This window comes from Platichthys flesus, chromosome 11, assembly GCF_949316205.1.
Source record: "Platichthys flesus chromosome 11, fPlaFle2.1, whole genome shotgun sequence".
In the NCBI taxonomy this organism is placed as follows: domain Eukaryota; kingdom Metazoa; phylum Chordata; class Actinopteri; order Pleuronectiformes; family Pleuronectidae; genus Platichthys; species Platichthys flesus.
The window spans coordinates 9,999,706-10,027,394 of record NC_084955.1 but is presented as its reverse complement, the minus strand read 5'-3'; the positions used below and the strand labels follow the sequence as shown (position 1 = coordinate 10,027,394).

The 27,689-nt window shown below is 43.1% G+C and overlaps 1 protein-coding gene across 2 annotated transcripts in view; it reads left to right on the top strand.

Annotated features, from left to right (window-relative positions):
• Positions 1-888: 888 nt before the first annotated feature.
• The window catches only part of grb10b (growth factor receptor-bound protein 10b), a 61,929-nt gene continuing 35,128 nt past the window's right edge, over positions 889-27,689 (top strand). For both annotated transcript variants that reach the window (XM_062398880.1, XM_062398879.1), the window contains exons 1-4: positions 889-1,122; positions 12,915-13,043; positions 19,071-19,167; positions 26,837-27,137. In XM_062398880.1, the coding sequence (XP_062254864.1) occupies positions 12,993-13,043; positions 19,071-19,167; positions 26,837-27,137 (449 nt within the window). In that variant the 5' untranslated portion in view covers positions 889-1,122; positions 12,915-12,992. The remainder of the gene's footprint in view (positions 1,123-12,914; positions 13,044-19,070; positions 19,168-26,836; positions 27,138-27,689) is intronic.

Below are 27,689 nucleotides of genomic sequence, written 5' to 3'. Positions count from 1 at the left end.
TTCCCTATACATTACCTAACACATACACAATTTGATGTATCTTGCCCATGGACACTTTGGAATGCAGACTGGAGCGGCCGGGTATCAAACCAGTGACCTTCTGGTGATTGTCCGTCTCTCTGTCCCCTCAACCACAGTCGGCCTGCTGAACGTATCATGACCAATAATCAGCATGTATTGGTACGAGGTACGAGCATGAGTTGGAAACTTCGATTTCAAGAGAAACAATAATATACATCTTACTTTAAAATGCGGGCTGTCTTTAAACCCTCATTAGGTTTAATATTTACATTAAATTAGTGGCTTGTCTCTGTGCGATAAGTAAGGCTTTACATGAATCAATTCTAAAGTTCATATTTAGATTAAGGGCCGGTTCAGATGTTTGTAGCAAATGTATGAATCTGAATAAATTCACATCTGTAAAATGATTCGAGGACAGCAAACCTAATACATTTTGTTGCGCGCACACACACACACACACACACACACACACGCACACACACACACACACGCACACACACACACACGCACACCTATTTTTACAATACTTACTTGTAACAGAGCATTTGGTTCTAACTTTAACAGAGTAGATGTGAAATGATCACCAACATACAAACTGTTGTTCATTATAACAATGAAACAACAAATAACAAAGAAAGATTGTGTATTTATACTTATTGATACGTCTTTTAACACAGAAAACACACATTAGTTTAAACGCTTGTGAGGCAGGGGGCGGCTCCTACACCAATAAAAGCGGACTCCTGAGAACACGCCCTCGTTCCCATGAAGGACGTGAACGCCGCATTAATCACCCCTCGCGAGTGGGCGTGGCCTGGGAGAAAGGGGAGGGGTTGTTTGCATGCGTGCGCTTGTGTGCAAGCGTGTGCGTGTTTGAGTGTGTGTCCTCCCCGGCCGCATGAGATGAGCAGCCTGCAGTCCTCTCAGCCACTGTTTCCTCCTCCTCCTCTCTGCGCCTCTGTGTGTGTGTCCACTCCGGGATTGTTGATCACCGTGGGCTGATCCTCCTCCGCCGCCGAGTTCACTCCACTCTGCCCCGCTGCGTGTCCCTGAGCCCGAGCGAGCACCGGCCCGCCTGCCTCAGCGTGATCGGGCCGTGAGGTGAGTGCATGTAACCGGATGAAGGAGCGCTTCTCCTGCTTGCTCCTTCCTTCCTTCCTTCCTCCCTTCCTTCCGTCCGTCCGTCAGACGGTCCATCCCGGCTGGCTGCTGTGTGTATTTTTTGTTTGTGTGTGTGGGGGGGCAGAATGAGAGAAGTCTACGCCGAGTGTGAACGCGTGAAATCAAAGTTGTCACAACGTGCGGCTGGCGATGACGCGCTGATGTTTTTCTGCGGGTCGGAACCCATGTGCGTCCTGCGCGTAACGTACGCGCCGCAGCGGGACCTGGCTCCACGCCGCCGCCTCCTCCTCCTCCTCGCTGCCACTCGTTGAACTTTGAAAACAAGTTTCTTCATCGGCTCGCACTGTTTGTGGGGAAGCCTCCGCCCGGAGACCCCCCCCCCCCCACCACCACCACCCCCATCCCTCCTTCTCCCAACACTCAGTCGAGCCCCCACAACAACCTGCCTTGTGTACGGTTGCGCAACAGCCAGTTCCACAGTGGCCCTCAGCCCACTTTCCATCCAGCAAGGACCCCGCCTCCCATAACTCAATTCTGTTAGAGGTTCACCAGTCTCGCCTTATCGTCTTATCCCTTTGCCTGCGTTTGCTCTGGGGGGGTGGGGAGGGGGTTGAGAACGAGGCGTTTTCCCAGGGATACCCATGGAGCCACCACTAGAGAGACCCCCCCCCCACACCCACCCCCGAACAAAAACAAGTAGACTCCGGGGACAGCCGGGGACGCAGTGTTTTGGTGGGTTCTCCTGGGGTCCCCAATAAAGTCAGTGATTGTTGAGTTGAGCTGAGCCTCAGAGACGCAGCACGATGAGGTGAAGGCCCAGGGGACTGCGGTGTAAAGTGTTACCGGTGCACTTGTCAAGCAGGTCTGAGGGAACAAAGTGTGTTAGGAGGTCTGATCAAATGTGGCCCAGTCTTTCTTCTCCAGGCCTCCACTGACTCCATCTCTCTCTGCACATGCTTCAATACGCTCCTGTGTGGTTAACACGGCCCACTCTGCCTTATATCACCAAGTCATATTGTCTCAGTAATACAATGGGGCACTTTGAGAAACGGTGTTTAACATTAATACACAAAGGGCGGGGCAGCCCGATCGTGATCTAATCTCACTTTATGAAACAAACCGACTCCTCATATAGGGTCTAATGTGCCCTGTCATTTATGGCACTTCTCCAAATCAATGTCTTTATAGGCTGCATGTGGTCTCTGCACAGAGTTGCATAACCACACACACATATGACAGTGGGGACTGTCGGCGTTAGGCCCTTTTTGCGTTTTGAATGGGGTTTCACTGGAAGGAGCAACTGGGACACAGATGCATGGGGTAAGATCTCTGTATTGAGCCTGCACAAAATACATTGGTTGTAGAGCTATTGAGCTTCCACTTCCATGGGCGGGGCCTGGGTGGTCAAGGAAATACTTTATAAAACCAGGTTGTAGGCATGAATTGATATTGTAATTGCTCGCTCTAAGTGCATGTAGCAATTAGATGTCATTTGATCAAATATTATTGAATCAAAGTCCTGCCTTACTTAATCATAAAGTTCATTTTAAATGAAGTGTCAGTATCCCTTTCGGTTGTAGTGAAACGCACAATCTGGCAGACCGGTGTTATTTAACCCATCTTGGCAACCGACAGTGGAGCACTTAGCACATGCATGCTTCTCAGCATGTCATCAAGTGTGGTCGAATGTGAGGTAGCGTGATCACGTGGCCTGCTGCAACGCACCGTCTCCAAACACGCTACAGTCGGGCCTTCTCAGGCATGTCGTGTATTTATTTACACCCTACCATTCACAACCAAAGAGGATTTCTCTTTTCCTTGCCCTAGCCCATTATTTCCTGCTTTCTTTCATTTAATTATGTTGTGGTCACATCTCTGTGTACATGGCAACCGCTCGAGCTGCGGTTTCTTTCACCCCCTCAGCACCGGTCCTGCTATTTCAAGTCCATGCTCAGTAAGCATAGGCATGACAGGGCATGAACCCTGCGAGACTGCAGGCTGTCGAAAGGCTGCTGACTGCACATACTGCACATAATTATACTTACAATAAGCTATACTCAGCTCACTCTGAGGCAGACGTGTGTGCTTTGCCTTTTGAGAAAATCTTCAAACTCCCAAAATGCATTGTGCCGTGCTTCTCATTCTCCCCCACTTTTTGATTGAAGCACTGTATGCTCGGCAGCGATCACCCCAGAGATTCATTGCATAACCAGAGCTTGAGCCTCATTTTCATCTTGTTGCTCTTCTCTTGATGTACAAGTACATATAAAGTTGTGTATTCCCCCTAGCCCCTGCTTGTACACATATGGTTTCAGCGGCCATTCAAGTGCAAAAGGGGCAGAGATATGAGCTGGTACTGGTGGTATAAGAGCTCGTGGTCGTGCTCTAGGCAGCATTCCATGGGGTCTTGCGTCAGCCAGCAGTCATTCAGCACTGGTTAGTCTAGGCTTATACACTCTTAATACCCTCTCCCTGATGTCATGACACCGTTAACCCGAGCATGCTGGGGGAGCACAGCCCAGTTCATGTCAGTCGACTGACTCTGCCTGAACCTAAAAGCAGGGCAACTTCACAAAGTGCTCAGCTGGGCAGTCGGTGGTCAAAGAATAATCCAATGACGTTAGAGGTCGCTCTTTGTTTTCTCGCTGATGGTTTATGTTTGGACTCGGCCGCATTATCACGCGTCATGTCTTAAATTAAAATGTTCTGCGATTGACCTGGCCTTAAAGCGCTCAGCAAACTTTCTGCAATTGTTTTTTTTTAATTGGAACATAACCATAAGTTAGTGATTACTTTAGTGCTGACAAGCTTAAACAAAGTACAATTAAGGTGCAAAAGTAGAAAAAATGAAAGCCAAAGGCACTCCTAAAAACTAATTCAAAAGGCCTTTGTCAGATGATGCTTTCATAATGAAATTCTTAAAATGCTTCACTCCATCATAATGAATTTAATGGATTTTCATTATCTACTCATATCAACGTGCTTGACTTAAGGGTAAATTAGCTTCTTAAGTTCAGAGTCTGTATAACTCAGTCATGTCTTAACCCGGCCTATATAAAAACAATCACAAGTGCAAGATAAATCCAGTAGAACTGCAGGATTGCAATTAGTATAATTTCGACCACCTATTGAGTCCTAAAGCACATGCTAGCAAAAGCCACATTTGAAAGTACTGTGTAATGGTCAACGAGGCAAAGGGTTTTCTGTTATTGACAGGGAGATGTCTGGGTACACAGAGATCCTGTTCTGCAGGGAATTGTAGGATTCGCCAGATACAGCTACATCCTGTTCCTGTCCTGAGGATTCTTGTCGCTCAGCCACCTAGTGGTCATATTTGTCAACTGTGAGTTAATTTGCTTTCTGTTAAGTCGCGATTATTTGGGTCTACACCTTGAGGGAGGCTGCTTGTGCCACTGTGCATGGGTAGTTACCCAGCTCACACTTTACATGTCTGGGCCATGATTGTAAGAATTTCATCAAGGAATAACCATCTGAGTAAAGGCTTTAAAATGTTTCATTAGAGGAGTGCTTTCATTTTTTGAACGTTTAGTGGACTTGGCGTCTCAGTAATAACTGCTGAGTAAGCATGTTCTGATTTGCGAGGAGTCATTTCTAGGAACCCAAACCCTGGCCAGAGGAAAAACATTGTGGTATTATTCTTCCCCCTCCTCCTCCATACTGCAAATATGTACTTGTACAAACCCGATTTCCACTTGTGACCTACGATGATGCAACGCTCGCTTGTTTAACCTCCACGGTGTGTGCGGGATTGAGTTTCTCACTGTCTGGTGTTTGTCCAAATGTGGCTGAAACCCAATCCTGCGTGAGAGGCAAGAATGTTGCCTTTATCCTGTCGGTAACTGTACACCTGAGGGACCACGGGCTCAGGTGTGCGCAGGTAAACGTGGTGTGGATGTACAGTCAAGTGTTGGACGGAACCATATCTTCAATGCATAGGTGCACCATTATCCCCCCCCCCCCCCCCGCTGTCACGTTGCCTTGCTTTTTATCTCTATATGTCTGTCGTGTCTCAGTTTACCTTTGTATCTCCGTCCATCTGTCAACCCGCTGGCTGCCCCTTCACCTCTCTCTCTTTTTTTTTAGCTTTCCTCCCTCTCTCCTAGACTCACTGTCTTCATCTCTCACTGCCTCTCACCGTGGATCTGTGTCTTAATCCACCAGCTGAAATCTGCAAGGCAAAAATCAAAACCGACCGCGGCTAGTTGGATCAGGCAGATGCACCGTACGATTAAAACAAAAGGTTGTTTCTTTTTCTAGAAATATTCCAGAGCACGTAATCATAGAACAGAACTGAAATGCTTCTGTTCCTGAATCATGGCTCTGTCATAAATCTCATTCTGAATCTCTGCGACTGTAGCGCCTTCGACTATGTCTGCGTGTGTTTTGTCATACATTATTGCATTTTCTGCCTTCTGATTTTCCAGTGATACTTCCAGACTAAGAAGCGATTAGGGCTCAGTGTTGTACTTTGGTACTTAGGAACAGGACTTATGTTAAGTCTTTGTTAATATGATTTTTTTTTTTCTCCCAGCCAAGTTTGTTAGCATTCCTAAGAGTAAGTAAGTAAAGTAAATCCTGCTCCCCTTTCCCCTCGAGTGGTCACACAAAACTTTATCCCTCTTTTTATTTGGGTTTGATGTTTCCGTTTGCTCAGACTCGATTACGGTTATAGCAGGTTTGGGTTCTTGAATAAAAGTGGATTTGAATGCGACAATTCAGTTTATTTAGCCACAATATTCGGTTAAATAAGAATCAAGCTACCAACAGGTGTAGAAAAAAAGTCGGTGTCCAGAAAAAGCTAAAACTTTCCAATTTTGCCCTCTTGGGCCACAATAACGACCAACTTGCGCACAAGCACCAATGCGCCTAAGCCCTGTCCATTCATCTATGCCATTACATAAGACTAGTTCTCCGAAGCAGCCCAATGAAATCCAATTAGGCTCTGTCCATGTTTCCAAAAGGCCTTTCTCCCATAGACTGGTGCTATTCAGCCTCCCCCGGCATGACATCAGGCCCTCTCCTATAGCCCCACTTTACGCTGCTGCTCTCAGATAATGAAAGCTGCCAGTTAATGACTAATCAACATGTGCAACAAGCACATCCAGTGCAGAGTGACCACCATCTAATCTGCTGATTAAAACAGAAGACAGAGATGCTCTGTTCAACTCTCTCTTCCTGTCTTTCAGTGTTGCATTGCTGCACAAACAACAGCCTGCTCTCTCTCTCACACACACACACACACACACACACACACACGCACACACAGCCCGCACACGCACACACTGACAGCCTCAGCTTTAAAGTTTATTTGCAATTTTCATTTAAGAGTGTCTTGGAATACCAGATGTTGTGATCAGTAGACTGTATGTTTGTTTGTTTGTTTGTTTGTTTGTTTGTTTGTTTGTTAATGCAATGCTCTGTCTAATAGACTTTCTTAAAGTTTGACTGTTTTCATTTGGTGATCCACAGTTGTATCCAGGCCCAAATCTATCAGTTTGATTTCAGTTCAATGCAATGATTTTGCTTGACTATTAACATGTTCAAGTTCAAGATTAGATTGGTCATTTGCAGGTATACGATAAACACATTGCCTTCACAAAGCAAACTACTGGTGGGAATCACAGGGGTCATGGCCAGTGCAGAGTAACACAGTACAGCAGAGCAGGGAGCTCTCCACCCGTACCACTCCCCTTCTCCCATACAGCCCATTTCTGTAGGTTGCCTCGCCAAAGGGTCGCAGGGTCAGACTAACTATTATTGTTTAAGGCGTTCGACTAGTTTAAACATATACAGTAGACTAATTGACCTGCCCTATCATGGGGTTGGGTTACTGTCAGTACACTCATGTCAAGGAGTTCTCCAGAAGTCCCCAGACACTGATTTGGATCCATGCCATTTCTTGAATTAAGACGCTGTTTATGTTCCGGACTGGCGCGCAGCAGAATGAGGGGCGGGGTCAGACAGAGGTTGGTGGTGGGGGGGAGCTGGGCGAGGAGAGGGAGGTAGCTGATGCGTTGCAGTGCAGCATGGAGGTGGGTGTGGTGCTTGAGAGAGTGTCTGATCTCAGAGATAAATGTTGGGGACCTGTAGCATGGTTGTGATCTGCCAATATTCATGTCGAAATCTGAGTTTAATGCGATGGAATATGTGTGGCAGCAAATCAGAACATGGACGTCCATTGGCAGATTAAATAAGAGTATATCTATCTATCTAAGAGTTAACTCCTTTTACAGAAGTCCTATTTTGTGTTGTTGCTTCACTGCAAATTGAAACCGGTAAAGGAATTATTACAAATCCAGATAGGAAGGTTAAATATACTTTAATAATATAGGACCTGTACAAACACCTTTACACACACATATTGGAAGACACACTTGCATACACCGGCCCCCCTGGGTTCAGCAGTTAGACCTTGATATTACTATTTAGAGAAAAGGTGACTGGATCATCTCTGCTGGCTTGCTGGGCTGCAGTGGGATTCCACAGATCATCACACCATAACGGTCTTTTCCACTTTCACTTTGCCCACTTTGGATATCAGTTTACAAACGTGGCCTATCAAAGAATTGAGCAGCTATATAAGCATTGGTGGCAATGGTGAGAAATCCTGCAGGAGCCGCTTGTGCACACCTCTACCCCAGGGCATCGCAGTTAAAACACTCTGTTCCCTGACACTACTCGACCCCTGGAGGCATAGAAAAAGTCACCTCCTGACCTCCCCATACCTAAGTCAAAAGCTTACAATTGGTGTCTGTATGAGTTTGTGTGGGTTATGTCCACACACGCACATATCCCAGCCATATGTTTCTCACTCTCTCTCGTCACCCGTTCCCTGGCTGGCCCACAAATCAGCGCATGCCACTTCACGAGGTTGGGGGTTCGCTGTATCGCACACATATTTTCTCACCCAGTACCCTATATGGAAAAAAAATGTCCCCTCTGCATTCCAAAGATGACTGAGCAGAGCTGAACAGCCCCATGTTAAGCCGTGTCCACTCCAATCAGCTGACAGAGATGAACACATTTTACAAGTATATACACACAGGGCGAGTTGTTGACACAGGTGTGCAGCTGCAGAGATGCTGCCATTAAAAAACGGCGGCGCTTCAGTTCATTTTGATTGAACGCAGCGTTGCAAGGTCCACATGGGAAAGAGGTTTAATTTATTCCCAACTTAACTATAAAAGCTATGATGGTATATTTTTCTGGGTCGCTTAAATATGAAAAAAACCATGTCCTAAACTGTGTAATTTGACAATGAACAGCTCATCACTCTGCGTTGTGCTATTTTTGCCAAATGGGCCAGAATGGAGACACATGACACCAATATCCATATCTGTAACTGAACTTTAGTGGGAGATGTGTGGTTTTGCCAGTCTTACCCAGCGTGCATTGGGACAGCAGCGCAGCACACAGTGTGCGATACTTCAAGTATCACACACTCACACGACACACACATACACACACACACACACACTGTAATCCACACCGTTTAAAAAAAGAAACCCTCTGTTGGTTCAGTAGCATTGGCAACAGCAGAATGGCCCATATGAGTTTACACAACATCCTTCAATACCTAAACCACATGTCATTTATGTGATTTCATTCGGGAACACTGGATATCGGACGAAGATTCAGGGTCAAAGCGCTGCAGTTCTTGCTGAGCTTTCGTGAACTGGAGCTCCTCCATCATCTAAAAGTAGGCTGACTTTCCTGACTCGTACACAGTGAAAGTGTATGCAATGTTTATGGACACCCCCCCCCCCCCCACCACAGCGCTATAAATAATGCTGCCACTATTTTGAAGGACAGCAATATGGTGTTTAATGTTTTAATGTTTAAGTTTAACATCCATCTTTGCTCCTGTGAGTGGGTCGCCCACTGATCCACAGCCACGTAAAAGAGAACTGTTCAGGGAAATGTGTCCACTGTTTCAATTAGGGTTTGCTTTTAATAGCGCAGGTTTCTGGTGATCCCGGGCCTCGGCTTGGCTTCACTGCAAGGCTTATCACCCAGCGAAGTTAAAGCTGGAACCTTCAAATGTAAGCACATATCAGCACATTAACCTCTAGACGGACCAGGCATGTATCCCCTAATGTACATGAAGGGATACAGCAGCTACTTTTTTAACCTTTTATATTGAGGTCAAGCTTTGACCTCTCAAATGTACCTGATTTCAATAATGACTTGTAATGTATAGCTGTAACATCTACCAGAGCATATAGCATTAAAACGATTTAACTTTCTCAGCAGAAGTAGTTCAACCATCTGACTTGTGTTGTTTATACATTTCTCTATTATTTACAATATATCAAATACGTTCATATATTAATTCAGACTATAACGGTCAAATAAAAGGGACTCTTGAGAAAATAGAATCCCAAAATGAATAATTCTATTAGTGTTCATAGTATATGTCCGATCAGCGTTTCCCAAATAATGTATTTAATCTATAGCGGTAGTGGGGGTGCTGATGCACAAACGTTGATTTTTCGCGCAACTGATTTCAAGTGACAGGAACACAGACATGAGAGAGAGCACTGCAGCTTTGCAGCTTTGTTATTTGCAGCTTTGTTATTGTATTAATAAACAATACAATACAAATATGATGGGACACTGCATGTTCCAGCCTTTTTAGTACAAATCACATATATGTCACATTGACTGATTTCTAGAGTAATCCAGCTGGATTTATCCCATTTTATTATAGAATTTAGTGTTGCCTTAAACGTTCACCATTAGCATGAAGTTAAGCAGATAAAAGCAGGAAATGTGCTTTGTCATTTGTGTGAAAGTCATTGTAGTCTGATTCTGACCTTCTTTATGTCTTCCTATTGATCTTCTTTTAGATTTTCTTTCCTAACTTGAATAGATAGACATATCTGTAGGTTTTGGAATAAAAACTACCTACGTGGACAATCTAATAATAGCTTCATATTTCCCAGAACATTGCATGACTGTAATAAAAACCCTGAGGGCAGAACACCTTTGCCAGAGTGTCATGTATATTAGCTGTGAAGTCTCATCTGGGAAGGTGCTGCATGGCGCTGCAAAGGATTTATTATTCACGATTATTAGGGCGGGGCCCATTTAGCTTTTGAAGTCCATCGGCTAACGTTCTCCCTCATGCAAAAACAAATCACATTAATTAACCAGCACCTCGCTGCATGGTACAGCCGCAGCACCCCAGAGTCCTTTCTAGTGCGGTGACACCCGTCGGGATAATTGCACTGTCAAGGTCAGAGATTTAGGTTTCAGTACACTGTTCAAGTGGAAGAATTTGAATCAAAGGGTTCTGAGAGGGTCTAATCCCCCCACTGGAATGGCTTTGATTGTGTCAGGGCGCAATTAACACAGGTGCGTGTGTGTTTGGTCAATATATCAGTCAGTGAGAGTCCCCGTGACACGTATGAGCACTTTGAAAGTCAATGCTACACAGGACGCCAGAGCCTTTTTCCCATGTTCTATCACGCACATCTGAGGCAGACTTCACTGTTGACATGTGTGCGGCCGCGACTAGCGTTAGTTAGCCGTAGCCTTCTTCTGCTCCTCTTGCACAACCACCTGATCCAGAGATATAATAAACGCACAGTTCAGCCGCAGCTAGTCAGCAGGTCTGAGGCGCCCTAATGAGGGGCCACTCCGAAAGTCCAGGCCGATGTTAATTTGTTTTGTTTTTGTTGTAAGTTGTGTCTCTGTAAATAATGTGTAAATGACGAGATGTCCCGGCATGCCAGCCGACCGGGGCCACACACATGGAGTGACACAGTAACACCCACGCACAGACATTCTCATCACAAGCAGGCCCTTTCAGGGGCCAAGGTCTTTGTTTAGAATGCATTCATAGTTTGGTCATTACTTGCAAGCCCAATTTTGGAGGTTTAAAAAGAACCTTTTGTTTTTAGCTCTTAAACATCTTTTGGGGAAGACTTTTGTTGTAAATCAAAGTTGAGCTTTACAGCCACAATTACAGAGAATATCAACTCATTCAGAAGTGGCTGACAGAGCGTTATTATTGAATAATCACATCATCTAACCGTGGAACTACAGTGTCTGGCTTTTCAGTCGAATCTTACTTATAAGTATCACCCGATATGAGCCTTTCCCACTCGTTAGCGTCAGGGTTTGTTCCATGATATATGCCGTTGTTTTATTGTTGTTTCTGAAACACTTTTAAAAAAAATGTGTTTAACTCCCCTTCACGTCCCAATTGCCATCAAAAAAGTTCTCGAAGAACTCTAATTAACACACTTGGACCGAATAAAATGATTGGCTGGTGCACATTGACCAGACATTTTTTCCCAGCTGGAGAGACACACACCGCTGAAGCACAGACGATAATCCGGCGTCATTGTCACGGGAAAGTCGTCTTCCGGCTGTTTTCGGTCAGTGCTCGCACAGCTTTGAGGAGAGGGGCTGGGATGTACCAGTTGCATTTTTTGTTTAGTGTGTAGCCTGCTCTGGCTAGCTATTCCAGGATTACCAACCCTAGCTTTAATTCTAAATTCGTTGTTTGTGTTTTCTTTTTAATTTCTAGTGTTTCATTTTTAGTTTGATAACGACATATTATGAGTCAAAAAAGCAATGAAAAGGCATGGGCATTGACTCCCACACATCTATATCACTCGGCTTCTACTGTTAGTGTGGCGGTTCAAACTTCTGTCACACGTTCGCCCTCTGACTTGGTCGAAGGAGAACACGTCACACACTCGCCTCCTTTGCCTTCACAGCCAATGCAGTCATATTAGTGGTTTCATGTTATTGCTTCTTAATCATGTTTCATGCATCACATTTGTCAAACTGTAAATCAACTTAATATAGCGTCCAGTAGCTGGTCAGAGAAGGCGAGATACACACCTCTTTATACACACACCTCTATATACACAACTAGAGCTGCTCAAAGGCACTGAAAACTCCTAAAAATAGAGACTTTACACACACACACACACACACACACACAAAAACACACAAGCTCAGCCACACATGTGCTGCATATGTAAACATCCACATGCACACACTTCTACACACTCCACCGCCGCGAGAGCAGCCCGCTCGCGACCTCTAATGCAAACATGAGATAATATTAGCTGTCTCTAAAATGGCAGGTCATATTTTTAAAATACCAAGCAGGGTCATGAACTGCTGCCTAAAAGACCATCGCAGTTGTTAATCGGAGCTGCCCGGCTCCAAATATACCCCGGGGCCTAACTTAGGACCTGGAGAGGTGTCTGCTGGGTATTTTTGGGTCAGTGTTTACAGGTGTTTGTTCAGCGGCAGCAGTGCCAAGAGGTTAATAGGATACCCACTTTAAGAAGTTCAAATTGACTGAAGTCCGTGTTGTTGAATTTGTGGTTATTTTAACCCAAGACTGGCTGGTTGGTGGGGGGGGCTTCACACAGCAGAAAAACAACTTTAAAGTCAGCTGAGCAGAAACAAGCTGTTACAATCGACTGTATGTTTGAAAGATTTGTGACATAGACCTCAACTCTTTGCCCGTGGTTCAAATTAAAAAACATTTGCTGTTCCTCCCTGGCTTGTTGATGTTGTTGATGTTGTTGACATTACAGCTATGTGGGTTAAGAAGTGCTCTGTGCTATATCTGACTTCTCAGAACTGAGGCTTCTTCCTCCTTTCCTTCAGTCCTCCTCCTCTCCTTGCTTCATCCTTCCTCTCCGTCCCTCTCAGCCTCGCTGTCCTTCCTCTGGAGTTTTTCCACGAACCTCCATTTGTCTGCTCTTCTTCCTCTGCAGGTTCTTCTCTTGTGTCGACCTCCTGCTGAAACTGATCCAACTGGGCAAATTGTGAGAAAGAGCAGAGAAACACAAAACATGGCAGTGGCCGGATGTCCGGATTATTTCCTGCATCATCCAAATTATCAGGTAAATGGTTATTTTCTGTAGAATCTTTATTAATACAGAATTTATAAACCATTCACACAGCTCAAATAGGGTTTGCAGACATGAATGACGCCATTTAAGATGCTGCCAAGACCAGTGTGCAAAACCCAACTGTGCAATCAGTGTTATTGCCATCACTTTGTTTAATGGAAACACTGACATCTTGTGCCCTCATGAAATGACCTTAAATTCTGTCACCCCAAGGCCCCCAACTAAACAGAGCGTCACTGAATGGCAGCAGTTCAACAACTGGTGATAATGCTGAACCACATACAACAGTAATACAATTATGTAAAATTATCTTTGCAGTTGTTTTGAAAACTGCTATTTGAATAAAGTCATTATTATTGTCAAGATTACTATGCTTTTTTTATGTTTATTTTTTTGTAATGACTTTTGGCAGTAGTGGTACATTTTGCATTTCATCTTCACTGAAAAAAATATAGAAAACATAAGGAAGTGAGACTGTACTGCACAAGCATGTTCCCTTATGTTAGGCCAATATTAAATGCAGGCTGGGACACCTCTGTAACACAACATTGCTGCATTGCTCTTGGTACACGTTTAAAAAATAAATGTGTGTGTGTGTATGTGTGTATATATATACACATACCTGCTGATTTGCTGTCGTGCATAGTGCAAGCAAGACCTGACTTGACTTGTGTACATCAGGCTTTAGGTTTAGCAGATTTGTTCACTGCACACTCCACAGAGTGCAAAGGGCTTCCAAACATTTGCATTAGACCAGTAGCACTATTAGCCTGATCAGGAGCTGGCCTGTTGTCTGCTCGTCATCTGGGTCATGGCTTTATCTATGACCTTTGACCCCAGTGGACGGAGAGTTCAGCTCACCACAGCCTCCCAGATCACCACAGCTTAGAGCGACGAGCTTTCATGAAACCAAGGATTTGCATGTGGCGCAGGGTGTGTTTGTGCACACCGATCAGCCAAAAGATTAAAACCAGTAACTAGTTACACATTGGAGGCAAGAGCTAATGCTGAACCATCAGTAATATGATTTACTGTTTGAGTGTTTGAACACTGTCCCTGAGCTGTGTACGTGTGCAAATTTGCGGTAGAGTTCAGTCAGGGTTATGTATATTGCTTCTGCGATATTGCTTCAGCTGCAAAGATTAAATCCACACATGTCGTAAAAAATGGCATGATTTTTAATGAGGCTTGCATTTAATAACAGAACAATTTGGGAAACCAACCCAACAAAAACACAACCACAGGGAATCGGAGTTGAGTTGAGGTGATAGGGCCCCTTTGGCACAGTGAATCATCGTATTCTGTGTAGCCTCCAAAAAAACAGCAGTGAATACGTTTAGGCTCCTCTTCCTGTACGTGCACGTTGAATGCACCCTTCTATAGCTTCCATTCTCTCAAACGCACCATAGCCTCTCCCAGCTTAGCGTTGTCTTGTCCTTTAGAGGATTTTCAATGGAAATCAGGATACATTTCTTTTCTCGCAGTCTTAGACTTTTCCCTTTTTGGAGGCTGTTTAGGTTTAAAGTCTGAATGGTGAGGGGAGGAGGAGGTGTTTTCCATCTCTGTCTGTAGCTTGGGTGAGCACCTCAATGTACAGTCTCAAGTTTACACACGCAGCGGTACACATGCACAGACGCACACTCAGCCGGCTGTTTGCAAAGCGCTCAGCTTGAACAGATGTACCTTGACTCGCTGAATGAGAATATCCATTCACTGTGAAAATTCCAGGGTTATGGAAGATTTTTGCTCCTGATAAAAAAATCCACAGATATCCAATTGAAGATAACATTCATACCAAATCTGGAAAGTTATATTGCCCCATTAATCTTCTTCTGATCGTGACTGATTAATACATGATTTGGTCTATGGAAAGCCAGGCAAATCTGATGAGATAAAAAAAAAACTTGTAGCAGGATGCATATTTATATATATATATATATATATATATATATATATACACCCACACCTACATGTATGGTGAGGCTCAATATAAAAATAATTGTGCAGTGTTTCACATAACAGTAAATGAGGTGTCACAAGATTACATTTCTCTTCCTGGAGCTGTGGGATTCATATCATTGCATTTCCAAGAGAAACATTTCCCAGTAATCATGAGTTGGGACTGGGGTTTACTCTGTCAACTTGGACTAATATGAGCATTCCAGCTTTTGGCCGATAGGAGCAGTGTCCAAGCTCAGTGACCAGCAGCACAAGGTGTATGTTAACTGCTAACAACCCCTAACTGTAATTTTAATACATTCATATTACGACAATGAGCTTAAAACGTCATTACGTCGAATGATTTAATCAACAGACGTAATTAAGTCTTAGGTTTTTACTTTGAATATTGTTGTTTTTCTTTCAGATTTTTAAATCTTTAATTACACTTGTGAGTGATATAATTTGCAATGCATTTAAATGACTTCATTTTATATAGGTTACTATGTGTGACTTTGTTTAGTCACATGTGTCCAGACGTCGTGTCAGTAAACATGGCTGCTCGCCACCACGTGTTCACGACTCCACTGAGCTCACACGGAGCTGTTCCAGTGTCAGTGGAAATAGCTTAATGAATTTTTTTGACCAACTATCAAAGGTTAATGCTTCACTCTTGTCAAAGGATTAGTTTGAATTAGAACAACTTAGACCAATAAAGGATATGAAAAACCCAAGGAGGACTAATCCCATGTTCGGAGAAATATGCAATTGCCAGGCTTTTCCTCAGCTGGGCTGTGACAGCAGCTCCAACCACAGCTGTTTGAGTTTGCAGAGTCCAAACAAGCAGAGATTCAAAGCAGCGGAGCAGACATTAGTTTTGACCCCCTGATCTCGTTCTGCAGAATTATGTAAGAAGGGATTTCCACTGGCTCTCAAGTGTTCATACTTGATCCAGCAGAATGATGACAACAGTCTGTCAGCAGGAGTGTGGCGGCCAGGACCAAATCTTGGACCCTTGAGGGAGATTCCCACATTTCTAAAGCTCTCTGAGGATAGTCAGCTTAATGTAAAAACAAAAAAACGTAATGGAAACTGAAATGTTTTGCTGTTTAACGTGAATTATTTGTATGGATGGGATACATTCTCAGCTGTTCCTCCTCAGCTAAAAGTCTCTGCATGCTAAGCGTTGATTCATATTCACTCAGCGGTCATAACATTTAACCTCGGTCTGAACCCTCTAGAGGCGTAACTTTGACATGTGTCTCAGTCTTTCCCCTCTTGTTTAAGGTGGAACCTCCAGACCTTTGTGTCTGTGCTGCTTTCAATGCCTCAACCTTGTCTCTGCACCTCCACTGACCCCTTTTAAAAAAAAACCTGAACCCTCAACCCCTTGACTCTTATTCTGAGTTTCTTTCAACTTCATCAATATGAAAGGGCCCCTATATGCTCCTTGTCAAAATGTGGCCTACCATCAGTCCTGCTTTGACCCCACTTAAAGAACCCCAGCAACTCGTGTGTGTGTGTGTGTGTGTATGTGTGTGTGGCTTTTGTGACTGTGTAAAAGGGTGTGAGAGACGCATAGAGGCAGGATGAGGAGATGCGAGGAGAAGGATAAAAGGAACAGAACATGTGTGCATGTTTTTTTTCTTCCTCAGCAGACATATCTTATTTTCTTTCTCCTCTTTGTCGTCTCAACTTCGTAGGCTCGAATAAACCTACAACCACATGCAGTGTTAGACATCAGCGCGGCCCGAGAATTATGCTAAGTGGCCGGTATCTATAGGATTAAAACCCAGAGTTAACGTTCTGTCACTTGTCTGAAGAGGCATCAAAGGGCGTCTGGGTTTTTGGACTTTTTCTCGCTGAGATCCACAAAAGGGATAAAGGTGTGCTTTTAAGTTCCCTGTGAGTGTTGAGTTAACTCATTTACTCCCAGACAGCCATGCTAAACAGCATTCAAGACCAGTATATGGTGTGAAAAAGTCCCCGGGTTTCTGCTCAGTGGAGCTGAACCATGACCATCCTGTCCTGACTACACACACACACACACACACTAACGTTGTGCTATACCATCCCACCAACCAGCCAATGCCCCGGTGCTGTTTGGGTGACTGGGTAGGGATCAGTCACAGTCTAGTAGCTGTATCCCCAGACGGTGTGTGTGTGTGTGTGAGTGTGTGTTTGTGTGTGTGTGTTGATGATGACGAGGTTTGCCATGTCACAGGAACAAATGGCGTGATGCGGTACTTTATTACAATTTTTTTTTTTTTTTTTATTGAAAAGCAGGTTAGCCCCATTAGCAGCCCAAATCTGCTTTTCGATCCAGCCATAATGTCTGCGGCTCCCAGACAACACAAAGAACGGAACAATGCAATGTAATGATTGGATGCGGTTGGGTTAGTTGGTATAGAAGAGGGGGGGGGGGGGGGGGGGGCGGCGGCAGCGGCGGACACATCCCTATAGTGACAATTTACATTCAGTTACATCCAGTTCAGTCTGAATGAGGACACCAGTATAGACTCTGGAACAGAACACTAATGAGCTCTTTTTTTTTTACCGACCTTAAAAGTGCCACAAAAGTTTTGAAGGGTGGAATCGTGGATTTTTATGTTTCCAAAATATTCAGCCGGGCCCTTATTTTGAAGAACGGAGCGATCAGAGTGGAATTCTACATCGAGCTTCATTCTCACAGTGAGTCACTGCTCTTTGAAGCACTCATTACGACTTGTTAGTAATGGGGCTGAAATGTCACAGATGCTGAAAGAAAGTCAGTTATAATTAGATTTATGCAGAAAAAAAACATGGGCTTTACATTGAAAAAAGGCTAACTAAAGAATGTTGCTGTATTGACACGAACTGAGTTTAAACTTTATTTAAAACTTTAAAGTGGAAAGTAGATGTTGCCTACAATGCCTCTTTTTGTTATATTTATATTGGATAAAAACAAATTGTATGTATAGAAGCGCTGTTTAAACAGTGATGAATTCTTAACAAGAGGCTGCCAACTTAAAAGTGGACCTGCATCATTAGATAAGTCCAGAGAATATATGAGAGCAAAAATACTTCGTACTTCAAGGATCAGCATCATTTCATCATTGTGTCCGATCGTCTCTGGAGGCAACGTAGATTACTCAAACTGATGTAAGGGCAAAGGCATCTATCAGAGAAAATGATGCCGGAGAAATAACAAAAACCTTGAGTGCAGTGTTGCCTCCACTGTCAGTCACAGCTCGACAAGTTACTGAGGCAGAACAAATAGCTGCAGCAGCGGCTTCTTGTTCAAGAGGAGGAGACGCAGAGTCAGTGGCAAAGTTTTTCCCTCTCAAAACAGTCATCTGTCCCAAGTACGTTCTGTTCCCTGTCCTGCTGTTAGGCCCTGCACGGCGCGCACACACACACACACACACACGCCTTGTCTTTGCAGGCACTAGAAACAAATCAAAAACAAACATTTTATAACCATATAAACATACACCTGGTATAGCAACACATGTACATTTGTCCTTACACACTTTTTTAAGATAGTGAAGCAGTTTAGCACTTTTTGTCATTTATGTTGTGGTCCCATCTTCTGTCAGTGTGTTATAATTTTGAACTGTGATTTGACTGATGGACGCATTCTCTCTGCTCTACACACCTGACCACGCTCACACACGGCCACATGGTCTGTGGCACGCAGCAGCGATTTCAGAAGTTATCTTAGTTCAACTTTATCCAAACTGGTAGAAAAATTCCACTTATTTATTTCTTGTTCTTGTTATTCTGTCTGTTGGCAGCTACTGTTGGTCTGTGTGGCCTATTGTGTGTTGTCCTTTCAACAACTGTGTGTACATCTTTATGTCCCTAAGGTCGGGGACCAAGTCCACAAACAGTTTCCAGTGGACACAAAGAACCCTCTGTACTATTTTATGTTTGGATGTAACATTTTCTCTAAGGGCTTGTATCGACCACTTCACATAAACTAAAATTTTTTCTTATTTTAAAGGTAACATTTTGGGATAATGACTTATATGTGTTTTGCTTCTGCAACCAAATTCTCACTCAATTTTCTTTTTTCGTTTTTGCTTCTCTCTCCCTCAGCAGGACAATATAGACCGGTCCTCCAATCACAGACAAGCTGACCTCATTGGTCCGAGCTTCCAGCAAACAGTCAATCGGAGCTCTCCTAACCACCAAGGTCGGTTTTCAACATCCAGTAGGTTTGTGTGTGTGTGTCTGTGGGTGTTTGTTGTGTGTGTGTGTGTGTTTGTGTGTTTGTGTCTGTCTGTGTGTATTTTTGTTGCTTGTAAATTACACCTGTCAAATATTCTTGAGTTACATTGGGGTTGTGTGACACAGAAGAGCGTCCTTGGTTGTACTCTGACATCAAATTACATATGATTGGACATATCTAGTGGACTTTTATTGTCATTTATTTATTGATTTATTGTGTCATTATTTTAAGATCATTCCATAAAGGCCAAAGATATTACCAGGGAAATTGATACTGTGTGTGTGTTTGTGTGTAAGTGTGTGTGTGTGTGTACCTCAGTACAGTGCAGAGAGCTGCTTGCTGCTCATTATCCTCTGCTGGGCTGGGGGTGGGTCGTGAGAGATAATATATATTTGGGTCTCTTCCGCCGTAAACATTTCAGCAGTTCAAAGAGCGATCTGCATGGACGCAGGGTGCCATTATAATTACGCCGTCTATCTAATTGTGCCATGCAGGGTTCATCCATGACAATCGGAGCATGAGATTTAAGCACAATATTGGCCCAGCATGGGAGGTGAGGGCGGGGAGTCTGCGAGGGCTCACCGAGTGAATTAGAACGCTTGGCACTGGCATGGGAAATAAATGGAGCATAAATGACATTGTCATTTTTCAGGATGGAGGGAACAGAGGAGGACGAGCGGGGCAGATGAAAGGAGATGACTGAGAGACGTTTTTTTTGCTTACACTATCTAAATAATGATTTTGAATGTAAACCCAAGTCTTTTTTTTTTGTGCAAAAGATGACGCCTGACATGGGTAGATGTTATTCAGATCTCCTCCTCCCCTGGCCCTCCCACTCTTTATTCTTTCCATTTAACAAATAGGTGGTGACAAGTTACGACCAGCTTCCAATTTTAAGTTCTTTTACTGCTGAAACAATTTGAGTTTAGCCTCAGTTCCTCTGCTGTTATTAACAACGTAATAATCCTCACTGACGTTTTGAAACAAGTTTTCCAGTCAACCCGCTCTTTCATTCTTACAAGACTTAAATACTTGCTGTGTTTTTTTGCTGTAAAGCCCCAACATTCATGATCCTGAATGAATACTGCATGGAACAGTGCCACTTTGTTGGAATAGGACCTGATATTAATTTGAATTTTTTTTAATGATATACCATTGAGCAGCTTATCAGGGCATTTACACTTCAATATTTGACGTCTAGAAATTGATATTGTACTTTATGATTTTCCCATAGTACAGAACAAATCATGCCTTGATTATAAAGGTGTCTATTATATTCATCCATCCTTATACATACAGATTAAGGAAGTCAGCTGAAGTGAAGAATCTCCAAAACTGTGGAAATGCAAATTACGGTACAAATGTTTTGCAGTCATTTTCTATTCCTGTATTTGAATGTCATGTTCTAGTGTTAAGATACTTTATACCTCTGATCAGTGCAGCAGGGCGGGGGTGTTATGTCCTGTCTGACCAGTGATGTCACAGTGCAGTAGACCATGAGTGTGTTTGTGTGCGTGCGTGCGTGCGTGCGTGCGTGCGTGTGTGTGTGTGTGTGTGTGTGAATGTGTGTGTGTGTTTGGGCTGATGAGGAGGTGACATATGCCCTGCTCTGTCTTTGGTGGAGGTGGTGGTGCTGGTGGTTTTGTGGTGCAGCTGCTAGGCAACAAATCCCATCAATGGTACCAATGCGGTGCAGTATTCAGAAAGCGTGGCTCTGGAGGAGCTGACCAGCTGCGATCTCAGGCCTGGAAAGGAAGCTCCCACCTCCAGTTACTCCAGTTTCACCTTTGTGGACGAAGAGTGACATGCCAGGGGAACGCATGCACGGACATACACGTGCAGACACACACTTTTTCTCATTAACAGAAAGGGACCGCATTCCTCTAAATAATGAGGCTTTTTAAGACGGAGTGAAGGGAGGATGGGATGTGTGCAGGATACGGGGTGATGTCATTTGTAACGACAAATTATTATTTTTAAACTTACCATTTCAAGACAGAATCCCACTACATCCATGCCTGCACTATGCTAATGTATTGTCTCTATGTATTGGTTTTCTTATACAAAATGATGACTGCCGGTGTATTGTAGAATACACAGCTAAAGTAAAAAAATTGGTAGGATATTGTATAGAAAATCAAATCCAAAAATAGACAGTTTATATTTCTTAATTCTTAAATTAAACTCAACAGCCATTGTTGCAATATAATTTTCCTCAATAGCAAAACAACACAGGTTCAGTGTATATCAATAAATTGCTTATGCATCATGGCAGCACATTGAGGAGCTATAACACACAACGATCCACCTTTCGCACATTAGTCTCCTGCATATTACATCAAGCATGTCTGTGTAATGTATACCAATTATATAACATGTGTATGCCTCTTATTTATATACTTTATATATATCTTATAATATCTATTTCAATATCTCATACATAATATTGTATACATGCTTGTGATATCTTATGCCAATGCACTTTACTCAAGTACATTTCTCTACAAATAATATTTCCAAATATAGAGAGGTTTTTATTAAATCCAAATACACAATTTTATTTAGGTATTTTCTATTTTATTGCCTATTTCATCTATTTTCAAATGTCTTCCTCATTCTGACTATCTCCTGTGGCAACAAGTGAAAATCCCAGGCATTGGTTTGAATAAAGTTTATCATACATACCTGGAATTATTTAAAAGTAAAAATACACTTGAACAAAACTTGAATCAAATTATAATGTGATATTCATCATTACAATGATCATTGACTTATATATAAATCTTTATCTTGATATAATTTTTCGCCATATTGTCCAGCCGTACTATAAATAGTTAAAATCTCAATTAAATCACAATTCATCCTGACGCTGACATGAAGATTAGTAATAGACTTGAATGTCAGTGCGTGTGAAACTTTTCTTCTGCAGAGCTGAAATGTTAGAAGTAATATTTTAGCTTCCCATAAAGCTGTGTGAAGTAAAACACCCGTCACATCGTCTTAATCCCTTGCCAGGGTTCCCCCTAAATGAGAGCCCGTGTTTCTCTCCCTCCCTCCCTCACTCCTCCTCCTGTTTTCCTCTGATCCTCCCACACTCTCCCATCCCATCAGGAGGCTCGGCCCTCAGTGGGTGTGTGTGCTGTCATCAGAGGTATTGTACTCTGCAGTGCAGGGCCACGCTTTACAGTTTAGACTTGCTCTGTCTATGCTCCCGCTGATCCCTTTGAATGGAAACCCTTATGCTGGGCTTGTGTTCAGAGACTGTTTATCCCTCTCTTGTGTGTGTGTGTGTCTGTGTGTGTGGTGTGTGTGTGTGAGCAATGTATACTTATACCCCTGACATTCCCCTTCCCTACAGAAGGGTCGCCTCTCCTTTTTGTTTTTAACTAGCAGGAATGAATACAAAATGCATAGACTACATTCCAGGATTAAGCGGAGCCATATGGATCTGCCATCATCACAATGGTCTTGTTTTGGCCTATGTCTCGCACGCTAATGACCAGAAATATTCAAGACAGCTTTTATGCAGATTCTTAGCAGACTCGACGAGCTTTACAGTTGGTTGATACTGTATTTAGCGTTGGCTTAGACAATAGACAAAGCTTGGGCTATTTTTACCCCTAATTTAACCGGTTAAAGGTTCCTAGAAAGAGCGAGAGAGGGGGAGGAAAAGAGGAGCAAATGAACTCGAGCCATGGGAGAAATTAAACAATGAGGAAGTGAGAACAATAATGTCTGTGTTATCCTTTGACCTATCAGGGCTTGACATGTAGTTCTGACTTCTACAGTTGAGTTCAAGCCAAATATGAAAAAAAGAAATATAGATGGTTTTCAATCTTACATTTTTAACCTCAGCTGAAACACACATCAAGTTCTTAAGTAACCCACCGTATTGTTGAAATTGGTTCATCCGAGAAACATGGGGTAAACTTTACCTTCAAACATTTATGTACACTAAACTTTATTATCTAGTTTTCAAATGAGTCTTTGTCAACTAAACATCAAACTGGATCTGCGTTCTGGAAATAATTCAGGGGAGTCATGTATTTTTAGATGACCACTTACAAAGAATGAATACCATGGAACTTCTTTAATTATCTAGTTTGACGGTCGTGACTGAAAAGAACCTGTGTTCTGTTCAGTCATGACCAAAGGGACAAATGTTTTTTCTCCTTCGCTTTGGTGAACTTCTTGAGCTCTTTGGTGCGATGCTTTTTCAAATTCTTGATGAGATTTTTGTTAAGTTGATTGGCACCACTAGTGACGCACCTTTTAAAATCTTGCATATGGTACACTGACGTTTTTACTGACGTGGGACTTTCCACCGTAAACTATTAGCAAATGCTGACATTTTCGCAAGCACTGACTAACGCTACACTGTCTTATATCCCTTCTTCTTCACTGCTCTAAAAACAGTACTTGCCCCTGGCAGAATAGCACAACTGCTGTTTTTGAGTGGCAAGAAGAAGTGTGAAAGGAAATTGCACTTTTATCTGGCTGACACTAATATACTATAATAGATGAATAATATCCTGAGACACAGTACATAGATTGCCCGAAATCGAGATTTTCAGCATTATAAGAGGCATTTCTGGTGTTAAATAATAGTAACGATGATGATTATAATAATTATCATATTAATTTATCCATTTTATCCAGCTTTTCCCTATTTTGAGTGGCTACAACTTTCAAATGACCTCTTGTGTCTGGCTGTGGTTGGCAGGTCTTGATTGTGTGAACCACTTTTCTTGGCACATTGCAATGGAGAAAAAAGGTTGAGTTACCTTTGCTACACAACATGTTGATCTTGACAGCTTTTGACCGATTCTTGCTTTATAGTCTTTGCTGAATTCTCACCGTCTACATCTGGAGCCTTGTGTGCTCCCTGCCGCCTGAGCTGCTCTGATATTTAAGAGCATCTGATTAATGGCAGTACAGTTGTTACATGCTGTAATCAAAGGGTGTGGTGGGCAGAAATAAAGGAGTTCATAATGTATTTGATCATGCTTGCCAAGGCCAAGTATCCCCACAGCAGTTCTAGACTGAGCAAGTACAATCGCAGTTTGCTACGTGCTCCAGATTTTCATTGGTTTAAAATCTGTGCGTGCCTGCTGTCCTGCATGTGTCATCAATCTCTCTGCCCTACAGCCGTGTGCATGACGCATACCTTTGTTTGCCTTATTGTGACATGCATAGGTGACTACGATCGCCTGACGGATACTGACGCACAAATACTACATCCAGTGCGTGAGCCTGTGAGTTGTGTTGCTTTGTTTGCAGACAGCTCTGCCAGTGCCCCCAGCCAGAGGCCAGATTTATGAGGAAACTTTTCTCCCTAGCTTCAGGGAACACGTCTCACCAGTGATGGATGATGAGCCTCTGATGTTTGCAAGTCTTTCAGGTGTCTGGTTTACCCTCAGACCAGTTATGAGGCATATTTTTAATTAAACTTAATGTTTTGATGTTAAAAAATATTTTGTCAATGTCACCAAAGCTGCATCCATTGAACATTGCACCGTCTCGCCTCAGAGGTGTCTCACTCTGTCCTCAGCCTTGTGTATGGCCTTGTATGCACCCTGTGTCCTGCGGTATATAGCTCTTTAGCTCTTCAGGCTATCTATAAGTCTCTGCTCAAGCTTACCTGTCACTATTAATACCTACAGATTAACCACCTGTGATTCACAGGCACCTGGGATACAGCTACCTGACACGTTTTCAGGAAAAGCTCCTCAAAGGTGACAATTCAGTATGAGCAGCCGCTCCCTGCGGGAATGGGGACGTTTACTGGCCTGCTGACCCACAGCTCCTGTTGTTGTTCCCTGAGTAACTTTTTTTCTCCAATAAATACGTGAATAAAAATTGGGTTTCCACAGGAAACCGTACCCTAAGGGGACATCCTTTGAAGTCAGCGTGTTTAAAGCTTCACATCAATCACTCTGCTGTTTTCTTATGTCAGCTTTGTGCTGAGCAGTGGCCCTTGAGCTGCTTTGGAGTGGGGTGACCGTCTCGCCACCACCTTGCATGATCCAGGTGTCCTGCACCTCGAGCTGTGGGGAAGTTCCATGAGTCACACAGTGCGTTTGAAGCTCTGGAGCATGACAACATAGTAAAAGTTAAAAATACAACGCTTGGGCTTAATATGCCTTCATTCACTCATCCATCAACTGATTCATTCATTCGTTCATTCATTCAGAAAACTTTACTTTTGAACCATGAGCTGGGGCTTGAGTTTTTGTAGAGGCTGTCGAGCCAACAAAACGCTCACTTTCCTCTTTTTCATGTTGTTTTTACTCTATTTATTCAAATAAAATAAAAAAGCAGTACAATGAATAAACGAGGGCACCATAGATATTATTCGATTTCAAATAAAGATCGATAAATAAAAAATCTGTTCAATTCAAAAGTCCCACTTAAATGTACATACCCTTTTTGTCATCTGATTATTCGGAATTTGCAATGCAGATATCAATGGGACTCTATGCTAATGAACAATGCTTTCTCATGATGAGTTCCTTTTGATTAATGTTATTTTAATCCTGAGCCAAGTCCTAATATGTGTCTGAGGTGCCTTCACATGACCACATCAGCCTCAGAGCTCATGTCCTGTACAATTACAGCTTGTCTCCCCCTAGTGGTCAACTTGTGTCCTGCTGTATAGTTGTTGGATCTGGACACAGAGATTTGATGATGAAGTAAAGACATAGATTTCTTTTACATATTTCAGAATTATTAATCACAAGAGGCATCGCCACTGCATATTTCAATTTGCAAAGAGCCGGGGCAGCCAGATGATAAAACTTTCACAGCATGAAGCAATTAGCTGTGAGCTTCCCTTCACTTGAGCTTGCTTCAAACTTTTGATACGACATGCTCCCGGAGTCAGTTGAAAAACTCTCTTCATGAATTCAAATGTGCCGTGAGGTCTTCGCGAGGGCTTTGAGGATGGATTCCTCTGCTGAAAGAATTGCACGGCCCGCTTTTTAAATACCTTTTTTAAAAGCAGAATGTTTGATACTTGCAGGGAATGTAGAGCAGACGCTTGTGGTGCGATGCCTTCGCCGTGAACCCTGTTGACGAGAGTTGAAAAGTGTCATGGGCAGGTTGGTGCTTGTACTTGTTATACCAGCAGATTTAGCGCACGGGCCAGCACAGTGTGTGAAGATAGGCTTGCTGATTGAGCACTGGCAAAACTGGTTACCAATATGTGCGCGTGTGTTTTGTGCACGCCAGGTTTTTTTTTCTCCTCCTTTTTTAGTGTTGGAATCAAGGTGGTATAAAGTGAGGTTAAAGGGTTCAAATCCTGGCCACGGTGAAATGAAAGAGAAACAGAAATAGAAAAATTGGAAAGTCCCAACAAAGTCCAGGGACTTTACCACTTTTTTGTGAGTCAACTATTTGAAACCAAAACTGCAGGATTGAGGGACTTTCGTTATTGTCTTTTATTGTACTTTATTGGATTTATAGTTTGAGTTTCTGTCCGGCTCTGCCTTTTCCTGCTCCACATTTCTCTTTGCTCATTTCTGTTCTCTTCACTTGTCCTCCACTTTCTTTTTGTCCGTTCTACAGAAGCATGACTGGTGCTTCACATTTCATCATCTTTCTGTCTCACTGAAGTTTTCCTTTCTGTTGCCAGAAGACGATGTTGACCTTGAGGCCCTGGTCAATGATATGAACTCTTCGCTGGAGAGCATCTACTCCACCTGCAGTGGTCAGCAGACAGAGTCCACTCCACTACTGCACAACGGACAGGCCACTTCCTCGCAACAACATCACCACCATAATCAGCATCACACACAAGCTATCCACCCACGGCAGGGTCAGCACTCAAACGCACTAAGCCACGTCTCGCAGGACCCGCCCTCCTCGTCCTTGTCCGCAGACTCGCCCCAGTCCAGCCTCCGGCGGTCCCAGCCTATGCACATCCTCGCTGTCAGGTAGGTTGCGCACAATTGATTAGAATACGCCCTTTTTCTCTTCAGCAGCTCAAAGAGAAATGGGTTGTGTGACAGGCATTGAAGAGGAGGGAACTCAAATCAACATACTGGAGCTGCACCATGTTGAGGTGAGATTGGGGTGTGTCCTTACTGTAGGGAAACAATCCGTAGCACAGGGAAAGTTAAACATGCTCCCAAGATAAAACCTGTTCATATAGTAGAAACGGGGTCCTACAGTCTTTGGGTGGTAGTTTGGATGCAACATATAAATCTGATAAATAGTCACGGTTGAGAAATAAGCTCTCTAAAAGTTAAAAAGTAAGTGTTGTTTAAAAGTGAAACATAAGTACAACTTTGACAAACGAGTTTCAGTTAACACAGGTATTTATTGAACCTGGAGGTGAAAGTAATAGTGATTCATTATTGGTGATTAGTTTTATGACTGGTTGAAGACCAAACACTTAATTCTACATTTGAAAAATATGTTTGCAGATTTTAAGTGTATATGTTTGTGTATGGCAAAAATAGCATAGTTTATTAAATAATGATTGA